At 34.6% G+C, this 13238-nt stretch overlaps 1 protein-coding gene across 1 annotated transcript; it reads left to right on the forward strand.

Annotated features, from left to right (window-relative positions):
• Positions 1-9132: 9132 nt before the first annotated feature.
• LOC136802513 (malonate--CoA ligase ACSF3, mitochondrial-like) lies at positions 9133-12897 on the forward strand. Its single transcript, XM_067059252.1, has 5 exons — positions 9133-10915; positions 11108-11250; positions 11449-11594; positions 11962-12174; positions 12387-12897. Exons 1-5 carry the CDS (start codon positions 10136-10138, stop codon positions 12755-12757), a joined length of 1653 nt encoding a protein of 550 aa, XP_066915353.1. The 5' UTR covers positions 9133-10135; the 3' UTR covers positions 12758-12897.
• Positions 12898-13238: the final 341 nt, after the last annotated feature.

Raw genomic sequence — 13238 nt, forward strand, 5'->3', positions numbered from 1 at the left:
TGTTTGAAAAAAATATTCGAGCTAGCATCAAAAGTAACATATAGGTACTTTTATCATTTAAGTTGTCTTTTGGGCTAAAGTCATCATCAATCATGCTTTTGTTATCACTTTATCGTACAAATATAAATCGGCATTATTCTAATTAATGATGATCAAGCTCCAATGTTAAACAAAAATCTCTCGAGAGTCAGCGCTGCAGCAAGCGATAATGGAGGAATCAACAATCAATCAAGCCAAATCAAAATGATTCCATTATCGAAAAAATATTGAAGAAATCTTCAATGACGAAAATAGCAACTAGTAATTATCATTTTGATTCTGCTTTCCAGTACAGTCTTCTCTTTTGTCTCGTAAACATTGCACGGAATAACATGGAGCTGGCACAATTTATATTCAGCAGGATAGGACCACTTTATTATTCTCCATCAATCACAATCTGTTCATACAGTCATAATGCTATGTATATTTTGGTTTTATGCTGCTTCTTTGTTGTGCACGTTCACCCACCAAAACTCTGAAACACTGCTGATTCAGCCAGTCGGCCGATCGGTAGTTATAAAAAAAGTCACCCATCACATCAATCAAGCTCCTTCACCTGAATGAACCCTGAAGACAGAAGAGATGAAAATAATTATAGTTAGAGTAAAATGAAATAAACACACGACCCATATGAATAAAAATAAGCCTGTGGAAAGAAAACATGGCCATATGATATGCATGAAACACATATGACATGGCCGAGAAAAAAACATTTTGTTTTGTGAGATGAAATCCAATTTAATACAAAAAAGTCAACACAAAGAAAAAGTACTAATGTAACATTCCAAAGGTAGTTGAAACTATAAAGGTGAAAAAAAATGAAGATTTACCTTTCAATGGGCCATAATCAGTCCAAAAGTTAATGCATGCACCTCAAAAACCAAAGAGATTCGTTGGTTTTCGGGAGACGATAATTACAAGGTCTCAAAAGAAGGTTGTCTATTGCTCATTCCGACATCGACTTTTAACCTGACTGAAATTCGAGCCGTTACTAGCAACCCTGCGGGGCCCAAGGCGCCGAGTATGCACCCGGCACAGTGACAAGCCGTTACTAGCAACCCTGACCCTACCTAACTGTTAGTTAATCAATTCCAAACAACAAAACCCCCGTAAAATTTAAAATGTCGGAATGAGCAGTAGACAACCTTCTTTTGAGACCTTGTAATTATCCTTTTCCTGGTTTTCAGGGCCATCTTTGTTGTTTTGAAAATGAAACGCAGAAAAAAAGACTGGGCCCAGACATCTGGAAGAAGCGGGAAAAAAGCAAAGGAGATAAAGTTTTGGTACTATTACTATTATTTGTACAAAAGTTGCTATTTTCATAAAAGATCTTACATTATAATACTCAAAACATAGATTATATTCTATTGAAATAAGTAATTTATGAAATAAATACTTCAAATAGTGCTAAACTAATTTTAACCCCATCCAACACGAAGCAAAGTCGATATTTCGCCATCCCACCGGCTCATTTTCAGAAATTTTCGTACATATACAGATTTTTTTACGCCACGCGCAGATCTAGAGAAAGGATGCTACACTCCCTATTCGGGCGCTTCGCGCCCTCAAAACGGTCGTTCCGCAAAAATGAAAAATAATTCGGAAAGTTAAAGGAAGCAAAATAAACCGAGTTATGATATGCTAAAATGACGTCTTAACTTGGGATAACTCGGCTTTTTCCTAACTCGGTTTTTTAGCTCGGAAAAAATAACTCGGAAATTCCGGTTCTCTCTAGCACAAACAGCAGCTTTAAATATCTTTGGCCGTAACCAAAACAAATAATGGTAGACATCAGCAGTGCAAAAGAGCTTGATGCTCACACATCACACTAATATCCTATGATGTTCTTTCTTCCCTACAAAGGTTTGGTAAGTTTTCTTCTAGAATCTAAAGATTTTGATCTTCCATTTAATGGCAAAAGAAATAAATTTCAAATTTTTAGGGTTCTTTTTGTCTTTTTTTGAATTGGATTGGTTGGAAACTGTCATCGCCAAAGACTTTGCAAGAAAAGTGCATGGCGACAAAGTCAACATTAGTAGAGGCAAGGAAATCTGTGTTGACCTTACCAAAAACAGAGAAAAAAGTGATCAAAAAGAAAAATCCACTCTACCATCTTACCAGTGATGAATCCATAAAGGTACTAGAGGAGGAATATGTAACTAAAATGGAAAAAGAAGAAGAAAAACTGGCTAAAGCAAAGCTTAGGCCCGTGAAATGAAAACAAATCAACCAGCAAGCTAAAGCAAATCGGCCAAAAGCCAAAAGAAAGCCCAAAGAGGGAAAATCCAATAAAAACAAAGAAGCTGATGCAAATAAAACTGATGTTGATGAAAAAGAGGGCCAAAACGGAAAAAAAGACAAAATGCAAGGAAATCTAAAAAAGCCAAAACCGAAACCAAACAACTAGAGATTAGTAGTGACACTGAAAACGAGGAACAGAATGAATGTGTGAAATGTGGTGTGAATTGGAAAGGTGGAGAGAACGAACCTGAGTGGATTCAATGCGAAATGTGCAACCAATGGACTGATGGATGCATGAAAAATGCACTTTTATGGGGAAAAATTTGAAAAAAATGGCTCCTGGAGAAATTCATGGTTTTAACTTTTGTTGTGCGAGATGTATGATGGATTAAATTTTTTTTATTTGGGAGCTTCAGCCTCTTAAGGGCATGTAAAAATATCACTAGAAGAAGCGAAAGCAAATCAAAATTATAAACTTATCCCAAAATAAAGAAAATCCAATAGGCAAATACTCCCAACCAAGGATATCCCTTACCAGTGCGTCTCAAACCGCGATATTTCGAGAGCACGGAAGCGCGTCAAAACACCAGCTTTTTTAGAGTTTTGTCTCGTTTACCCAAACGCTGCAATCCTGCGTAGGCTTTGGGCTCAAGACTAGAACCCCCAATACGAGACATTGGCCTGACCGAAAAAAAATCATCATCATCAATTTTGTTAATTGTCAGAGTCGTTTACTCACTGGAAATACGCAACTTTCTGAAGTTTCGTTTTTTTTCGGTTGTGCTTCATTTTAAAAATAACGAAGATGAAAAGTTACCATCAATCCCGCGAGTAAAAGAAAGTACTCCGACTAGTCTATGAAAAGTGCGCTCGCGCGGCGAATAGAATATCTCGCAAATTAATATATGCATAAAACTGACGAAATCCTTTCTTTTTTATGCTTAGGTGACGTCACCATCGATCCTGACTCGACAATGGAGAACCAAATTTGGCAATGTATAATTATTACGAGCGGCCGAGAAAGTTTGTGTGACGCAAAAATTGCGCGATAACGAAGCCCTAGAAGAACGCCCACTGAAAATTGAAACCAGGAATTTATTGAATATTTCACTAATGAAGTATCAAACTTTTTGTTTTTTGTAATTATTATAAATTCATAATTTTTAAATACTATTTTTTGAATGTCAAAGGACAATTAAAGTGAATTTAAGCTGATTGGGTGGATATTGGGCGGACGGGCGTTTTGCACGTGCCGAGATTGGAAATTAAATGAGAGTAAAGACGGGGGCGTCTTAGTATGTAATATTAATTCATTATTCTTTTATTTTTATTTTTCGCGAATGAAAAATGAATTTTTGATTTTTGAATTAAGGAAATATAGTATAATATATTGTATTTGATTGTCAATGCCAAAAGATACTTACGAATAATCTGCTGTGTTGCTTCGCTATTTACCCCCGGATTGTTTTAGTAAGCACTTCGGTCACGTAAATAAAAACACGTGTATATGTTGAACCCGACTGTGGACTGACCGCAATTGCAATTACATAAATTATTGTGGAAGGGAACGCTTGAGACGAATGTTTGGGAAATCAAAAAGACAACTTTTGTGAGAATGTTGAGTTTTGTTTATATGGCTGTTTGTGTCGCACTGCTTACACAAAATTACTCTAAAATTCTTCTGAGAAATGGGAAAACTTGATTTTGTTAAATACTTTCAAAAAACTTGAGCCTTTGCAATATTATTTTGAAATTAGAGGGGGGTACCCAGTGCACGAACGGCAAACTTATTTTTCTCTTTTCTGACTTACTTTTGGTTTTTACATAAATCCTTTTTGACCATCTCGTAATAACAAGCTTGAAGTCCTTCTTTCAGTTCGTTTTCACTTTATTTGAAAGCTTCTTCTTGGAACAATAAGTTGTTAAAGCGAGCGCTATTCGGACCCAGTCCGCGAACGAGGAACCAGTGCGCGAACGATCTTTTGAAAGAAAAAATTAGAGCTCCGCTCGCAGGTAATACTTTAACTCTCTTCCGAGATGATACAGGGGTATTTGAACTTTTCAAAACCACGCGCTTTTTCACCAAAATAGCGTCTTTTTTATAAGAGCTTTAGCGTTTTACTAACCTGTTTCATTTTTGTAAATATTTTCTTGTCGTCCATTTTTTTTGTTTTCTTTTTCAAGTTTTGCTCATCGAAAAGCGCGGCAATGTAGTGTCTTCTTTTTTAATTGAGATCGCCAGCGCTTTCGAATGTTTTGACGTTGCAATGTCTTCATTTTGAATATGGTGTTCGGATCGTTCGCGGACTGGAACCTTTTTTATATCAACTACTGGTTATTTAATTACACTATGTTTCTATTGATTTTGAATTAATGAGCTAACATATTTCAATGAAATTTTGTGTGATGGAAGATAACAGGTTTTTAAAAGAGGAAAGTCATTTTCAGAACTCTTCTTGCGCAAATTTTCTTATAAAAAACATTTTCTCTCGCGATCAGCCATATTTACAAAAATCCCGAATTTCGGGATTTTTTACTTGGCCTCGTTCAAAATCGGTTTGGTGTTGTTCTAGTGCTCCGTTTATTTTAATTTTTGGAGAGATTGCAAGGAATAGTTTGAGGATTCTGCCTGCACAAAGGAAGTTCTATAGAAGTTTGTTTTTGGTTGTTTTTTTCAAGTTCAAAGATGCTCGTTCGTGCACTGGGGCTGTTCGTGCACTGGTGATATGACTCTATTCATAACATTAAAAATATTTTTGTTTTTGTTATGTCATACTATCTTGTTGACTGTTAAGATGATGACAGAATATATTCCAATTTTATGATATTTTGAAGTTCAGTTTACATAGAAGATTATAAAGATGTAAATTCTTATTTTTTATAATTTTGCATCTAGGAAACATTGTTTTTGTAAATGACCTAGATTTAAAAACATTACTTGTTAAACATATCAATATCTTTATCATTCTGAACAATCCATATGACCTTACCATCATTGACGTGCCCTCAAATTTCGACGTGCCCTCAAATTTCGACGTGCCCTCAAATTTCGACGTGCCCTCGATTTTCGACGTGCTCTCAAATTTCGACGTGCCCTCAAATTTTGATGTGCCCTCAAATTTCAACGTGCCCTTGAATTTTGACGTGCCCTAAATATTTTTTTTCTTGAACAAATCTGGTATTTTTATTGTTATTTCTTGTTTTTTTAAAAAAGAATGTATGATTCTGTCAACTGCTCTAACTTGGGACGATCGGTTGAAACATGACATGGGACTGTTCAACTGTCGATATCTGGCCTGTTTTTTATTTCACTTTACTGTTTAATCTCTTTGAAAACTAATTTATTTTGATAACTCCTCGCTCAATTCTATCAATCATACTTTCTGTCATAACATGTCACAATAACTTTCACTGATGGGGCGCCCTTTTTAACTTTTTTGTTTTCATTCAAAATGATTGGACGCCGATTGGATAATTAGAGAACGCCCACCGCCTAACAGTCTATCGCTCTATGGGATTAACAAATAACAAGTATGTAAATTGCTGTGCAAACGCTCCATCGTTTCGCCACTAATTTGTTCTTGTGCGTTCCAGACACTCGCGTGTGTTCCACTGCACTAAGGATTTTTTTCATATTTCGATTTTAAAAGCCTACTCATTGCGAAACAGAAATCGTATATTTTTTAATACGCTGTTCATTAGCTCAAATCAAATGACTTTGGAGGTTAGGTAAAATGGTGGCCAAATTGCCGTCCCATGTTTTGTCAGATAGTCCCAAGCCAAGTTCAGTTTACTAGCGTCCCGCCGAAATGCGTATCAAAGATTAATGCTGCGAAAGTGCTATATCGTTTACTTGACTTGCAAGCAAAAAAATGCGCTTCAAAACTTCTACAGGGATTTGCAAAAAAAATAACCCAGCGCTTTTAAATTAAATTAACATTTTCAAAAACTATGAGAAATTGCCTAAAATTTGAGCCATAGATGAAAAAATTTAAGCCAAGCAAACCTTGAAAACTAATTTGAAGATCAACTTCTCAAGAAAAAGATCTACAGTACGGGGGCGATTGAACACAATATTTTTACTTTAGCGTATAAACACATGCCTTAAAAATCGAAGCGCTGTCTTGGAAATAGAATGACAAAATTTGGTTTGTTCATATTATTCTGGATGCAAACAAAATTTTCCTTTGTTTTCTCCTTTTTAGTCCTGGTAAGGGTCCGAGGGTCGAAAGTTGGGCAGCACCCCTCTGTCAGCTTGCAACCCTAGTACCCCCCCCCCCGCAGGTCGGTCATTTTGTCTCATTTTAAGTTTTCAAGTTTTAGTTAATTGTCTTGGGGACTCGAACTTGATTCATGTAACTCTCATCCTTGTTGTTGCAAATGCAACCTGTAGATGACTGACTGATGTTGTTTTTTCTGAAAGCTTGATTTCCTAGTGTAGTGTGATTAACTGAAGTTAGAGCAGTTGACGGTAGCATATCAGCAAAAAATTGTCTGAACGTATTATTGCATTCCAATCAACAATCTGTGGCAAACCAGCACACAGCAGGCTGTACAGGTAAAGGGACCTCAGAATGTATATGTTTAATATACATCATCATCAATCGGTAAAGTAGCAAAAAAGTGGACAAGACCATGGTTTGAACTCAAGTTGTTTAAACCCAAGTTGTTTTTGTTTCTAGAGGGTGCCCTAAAATGGATGACAGATTGGGTGAAAAACATTTTTCCAGAAAAGAAGAGTCCCCTGCCCAGTTGGCGACCAGTTGGAGTCTAGTCTGCAACCAAATGTTTTTTAACCCAGAAATTCATACAAAAACAAACCTCCGGAGAATTTCTTTTAGTAGTTATATTCCTTGGCCCTTACAGTACTGTGTAAAGAAATTCTAGAATTAAGAACGAGTGAATCAGAAAGATCCAACTTTAATAAGATTTTAATTATCATTTTGATTTTAGGTGAAATTTTAAACACATTAAATTTTGCGGTTGAGCTTATCCGCGAAATTCAAAAATTTCGCGGGGACTAGATTTCGCGGCTGCCACTATTGTGTGGCAATATTTTCACGATTTTGTATCTTTATACTGTCAAATCATGCATATTGGTTGTTGAATTACACATTATTTGCGCTTTTTTGATGACAGTAACCATTCAAAAAGTATTTATTTGACATATTTTGAGTTTTGATTAGAAATATTTCGCGGATGAGGCCCTTCCAAATTTCCATTGGGATTTAATTTTGCGGATTTTCGCAGATGACACTCAAATCCGCGAAATCCGCAAAATTTAATCCCCGCGAAAGTTTATCCCCATTTTAAAGTATACCTCCAAATTTCTAACATTTGAAATTTAATAACTTTTTCATTATGGTTAAAAATTAAATTTAAAAAACTATTTATAGATATAATTTGTCTTTGAAATTAATTAGATTTTGAATTTAGATTTTTATAAATACTTAAAATCAAATTTTATTAGATTTGAAATATTTTTTGGGTTTGTAATGATGGCAGGCGGAAGCACCCAAAAATAACCGTTTTTTTTTCTTCAAAAAACATACAAAACAGCTACATGTGGACAAAAAAGCTTTGTAAGAAAAAAATATTCAACTACCATTCATAAAAATACGTGCCCAAAACAATAAGTTTATGTTACAAAGCATTTCCATAAAAATTGCCCAACAGCTACAGTTTCCTTTGTTTGAAATATTGATAAAAAAGTTGATGCAATCAGTTTTGAAATTTGACGTCCAGGCCAAAAAAAAAAGTAGTTTTGTTTGCGGAAATGCAGGTGACGAAAAAAAATCTCACCCGGGCGGCCGGAAAATTTTTTTTTTTTTCAATTTTCCTAGAAAAACTCTAATTGACGTGTACGAAAAAATAATCCAGGTTCGATGTCTCTTTACTTGAAAAAGCGAAATTTTAAGAAGAAGCTGTACTCTAAGGTAATTCTATTCACAACAACATAAAACAGGAAAGTAGAAAACATTTGTGACAGAAGATTTTCTTTTTCAAAACACAAGTGACATACGTAAATCTTTGAATACAATCGTTAAATGGATCATAGAATCGTAAAATGGAAAATAAACTCTTTATAAATCTTTGAATACAATCGTTAAATGGATCGTAAAATCGTAAAATGGAAAATAAACTCTTTATGTATCTTTTTTATTGCAACGAGCTCGCTGTTTTTTTCTATTTGCGGCCAGGTGAGATATATTTTTTCCAAAAAAAAGTTCACCCGGCCGATTTCCGGAAACAAGACTACTTTTTTTTTTGGCCCCAGTGCGCGATCACCAAAATTGAAAATAAGAAAAAAAAGACTCTACTGTACATTACGATCAAAACATTCCAGACACGGAGAAAAAAAGAAGACCCTACAATCAAAACATTCAAAGGCATTCAACTTTGACAGCTCCAATGCAAAGATGTTGGGAACCAGGCATTAGTACCGATCGCTTCAAAAGGTTTTTATTCTAAGAAGATTGTCTCAAAAGAAAAAGAAAAAAGAACAAGAAGAACATGTTAAAGGTTGTCTAAACGTTGGTTGAAAAAAGTTAAACGTAAGTGAAAAATTTTAATAAAAAAATTTTAATTGCCAACTGGTCAGGGGTCTCTATACAGATCAAGAGATTCAGGAGACATTTTGCATTACGCACGGGACGGTATTTGGAAATTTTCTTCAAAATTGTCTCTTCCACATTTTATTGCCAGCTACTTGAGGACTGGGTGTTAATTTTTGCTTCTTTTCAGGTATAAATGAATATGTCTAAGGCCCCCAATTTTCTGCGCCAAATTTATGGCTTTTGGGACATGCCATAAGTTACACAAATCGGAGGTCCTGACCTTTAATTTGACCTTTGTTTGTTTGTTCGTTCGTTTGTCCGTTTGTCCATCTGTCCGTCTGTTACCAGCTTTTCTCAGGATTGGAAAATTTGTTGCAAAAAGTGCCTAAAAATGGTTGTTTTTTTTACTTAAGTGTGAAATTCCTTTTTTACTTTTTCCTGATTTTCTACACAGTGATGTGAAATTGTAATCCTTAAAATGCAATTGACTTCAAGATTAAAAAAAAAAGTTTTAGCCAAATTTGGGCCAAATTTTGGATTTGTTGAAGTTGCTTCATTAGATTTTATCTTTAAAGAGCTAGAGTTATCTTTACAAGAAAGTATTTTTTTTGTTTGTGTCCAAAACTTAGCATGGCTCCTTACCTCTAAAACATTGAAAAACCAGTGTGAAACAACATAGTTTCTAGAGGGGTCAAGACCCCCCTTAGGTAAAAGAACCCCCCCTTAAGTGATAACCCCCCTTAGGAAATTCATTTAAAATTTCACACCCCCCCCCCTTAGAAAATCAGTATAAATGAAACGATTGTACAAGAGTCATAATTCAAGAAAGATCCCCCTTATTTAAGAGACCCCCCTTAGGTAAGAAGACCCCCTTAACTGGCAACCCCCCCTTAGGAAAGTCATACTTTTAACACCCCCTTTGGAAAGTCATACTTTTAGCACCCCCCCTTGCTTTTGGTTCATCAAAACCCAAGACCCCCCTCTAAAATGAAGGGGGGGGGGTAGAAACTGAACTAGCTTCATCATGTTTTTCAAGCTTACGTATCTCTATTCTATGCTGTTACCTTTTCTTTTCTGTTCGAACATTTTCATCTTCATTCAGCATGTTTCCGACTATCTATCCCAGGTAGGTCCATTCAGCATGTTGCTTGTTAAATTTTGCTTTCCATAGTGTTCGATTGTCACCTTAGACACATAGGTACCTTAAAAAGCTTTAAACTGTCAAATCCGACAAATTTAATCCCGTTGATGATTTATTTTCATTTACCATGTTTAAAAACTTTTCAATATAGAATATAATGTATCAATCAATGAAAAAGTTAGTACCTCCATTTCTAAATGCACTGCATTATAAAGAGAAAACAGCGATTGTAGATATTTTTGGGAAACACTCGTACAATGGCTTGTTACAGCAAAGTAAAATCCTGGCCAAGAAGATGATAAGTGTTGCTCAAAAGGATTCTGGACTGAATCCTTTGGCACTACATAATCAAACTATAGCTTTTCTTTGTTCAAACGATCATACCTATGTTAATACACAATGGGCAATTTGGATGACTGGAGGAACTGCTGTTCCACTTTCAAGATACCATCCTCCTAATGAATTACAATATATCATTAAAGATTGTTCTCCTAGTATAATTGTTGGCACTGAGCAATATAGTGATATCTTATCAGACATCACTAAGAAATTAGATACTGATCTTCTCATTTTTGAGTCACTATTAAAAGATACCACTCAAATAAAACATCAGAACACTGGAAAGAATTTATTTAAAGAAGCTGTTATAAATGACAAGAATTTGGAGACAACCTGGGATAATATTGACTGGAGCAACACAAATGCTCACATAGTTTATACTAGTGGTACAACAGGACACCCTAAAGGAGTAGTCACCACCTTTAAAAATTTGTTATCACAAGTAAATGATATTAATACATCTTGGGAGGTATCCGCCACAGATGGTTATCTTCATGTTTTACCGTTACATCATGTTCATGGGATAGTGAACAATTTGATATGTCCACTCTATGCAGGTGCCTGTGTAACAATGTTGGATGGATTCGATGCTAAAAAGGTTAGCTTCAACTATATAGATTTTATTATGTTTAATCTGGTTTAATCATTAGTTTTCTTCTCTTTATCTAAGCATCACTTCCATTTGTTTTTATATCGATATTCACACTTTTAAGTTGATTCGATAACTTACTCCCGCTTCATCTAATAGTTGTAGAAAAATCATTTATAGTATTAATTCTCTGGGTTTCAGGTTTGGTCTAATCTTTTAGAGAATGAAAATGTTAACGTGTTTCATGCAGTCCCGACCATCTACTCTAAACTCATTGACTATCATCAAAATGAACTGAAAGAACAATCTAACAACATAGTTAAAACTCTTACAAGCAAATTAAGGTATTCTAATTAAGTTTTAATTTTAAGGTTCAATCTACATGCTTGAATGTAGAAAATGTTTTAAAGTTTTAAAGTGAATCTGCCTGACTGAAACTCTCCGAACTATTTATTTACATGTCTGTTTCAGTTATCTTTACGTTAATCTATTAATTCTGGGGAGTTAGTAGATCTGTCTACAAAATTTTGAAAATTCTTCAGGCTTATGGTGTCTGGGTCAGCTGCTCTCCCTGTTCCAGTATTAAAGAAATGGCAGGAAATATCAGGGCATCTGCTACTTGAAAGATATGGCATGACTGAAATTGGAATGGCTCTTACAAACTCACTCAACGGGAAAAGAATCGAAGGTATGATATTTATTTCTGCTAATAAGTAAATATATTTATAAGTGCTCAAATCTCTCTTGGGGAGTTAATTGACACAAAAACCGGCAATATGAATGAGAGTTCAGCCCTGGCAATAAGACACTTTTAATGTCATGCCCAGATTTCCACAGCTCTGTAAACTATTTACATGCTAATTTTCATGCATTTACGCAAGTGAAAAAGCCCATTCACGCATTCACCCAAACTGCTGGGTGCCCCATATACCTATTCACATTCTAATGTTGGTGACCTGATTACCAGGTCATCATGTTAATTTCTTATTTGCTAATTGCAGTAGTAACTGTCATGGTTTATCATCCCTGTAAGTCAATATCCATTTTCTCAATAGGGTCTGTTGGAAAACCATTTCCTTCAGTCAAATTTCGTATTGTCTCTGAAGATGGCAGAATAGTGTTGTGTGAGGGAGACAGTGAAAATATTATACAGCATCAAGAAGGAGTTGGTGCATTAGAAATCAAAGGAGAATCAGTTTTCAAGGGATACTTAAATCTTGACAATGTTACTAAAGAATCGTTTAATGACGAAGGATGGTTTTTGACAGGTGTCTTTTCATGTCTTATTTTCCCTTATTTTTTGCTTTTCTTTGGAATTACTAATTATGGTTTTTTATTGTAGACAACCTTTTGATTTATACTGTAAAAGCTTTGTTTTGATTTTTTTTGTCTGTCCTTTCTAGAAATTAAATTCAACAAGGTTTATTCCTGGTTCTACTGTGTGACGCTATATAAAATATAAACATCTTTTTCTAAAAAGGTGACACAGCAATGTATGATCAAGAAGAAGATGTTATCAGAATATTAGGCAGGACGTCTGTTGACATTATAAAAAGTGGTGGTTACAAACTTTCAGCATTGGAAATTGAAAAATATTTACTAGTCATTCCTGGTGTTAAAGAAGTTGCTGTAGTAGGACTCCCTGATGAAGTATATGGTGAATCTGTATGCGCTATTATGGTACCAGAAAAAGACTTTGATATTGATTTAACATACATTCGAGAAAGTTGTCAAGATAAAATGGCAAAATATAAAATTCCTAGCAAATTGAAAGTTGTAGATGAAATACCAAAAAATGCAATGGGCAAAATTAATAAGAAGGAATTGAAAGCTACGCTTTTTAAAGAATAATCGATTTTAAAAAGATATTTTTAGTATCTGTTACCCCTTTTGTATTTTTTCATAAATTTTTATAGACATTAATTGTTATACAAATTTATTAAAACATTTTTATTGTAAATTTTGTCAATTCTAAAAATGAGAAGAACAAATTCTTATTTGTCTTTTTCAGATTTGAATTAACCTTGCTCTCGAAATAGTTTTTTTTCAACTAAATCATTAAAGTCAGTTTTGTGAAAATTGTTGATTTATAATTTCAAAATCAATGGGCTGCTATATAGGCAGTTTCATAAATTATTTTGAGTGCAATGACTGCCTCTTTTTGAAACTATTACCAAGCTGATTGTATGTCTGTCTTCAAATGTTACTGTAACTAAACTTTTTATTATTATTAACTCCTCTGGGATTTAATTATCATGGCAAAATAAAACTTTACTACTATTGAATGAATTATCTATCATTCTACAAAAGATGAAACGTTAAAGTTTTTCAA

The sequence above is a fragment of the Clytia hemisphaerica genome, unplaced genomic scaffold, assembly GCF_902728285.1.
Source record: "Clytia hemisphaerica strain Z4C2 unplaced genomic scaffold, Clytia hemisphaerica genome assembly, whole genome shotgun sequence".
Lineage (NCBI taxonomy): Eukaryota > Metazoa > Cnidaria > Hydrozoa > Leptothecata > Clytiidae > Clytia > Clytia hemisphaerica.

Bases quoted from the DNA above. Each gene is read 5' to 3' on its own strand.
- LOC136802513 (XM_067059252.1), top strand. From the start codon at position 10,136: ATGTATCAATCAATGAAAAAGTTAGTACCTCCATTTCTAAATGCACTG. The intron at 11,251-11,448 runs GTATTCTAATTA...AAAATTCTTCAG, and splicing joins ACTCTTACAAGCAAATTAAG to GCTTATGGTGTCTGGGTCAG. The intron at 12,175-12,386 runs GTGTCTTTTCAT...TTTTCTAAAAAG, and splicing joins CGAAGGATGGTTTTTGACAG to GTGACACAGCAATGTATGAT.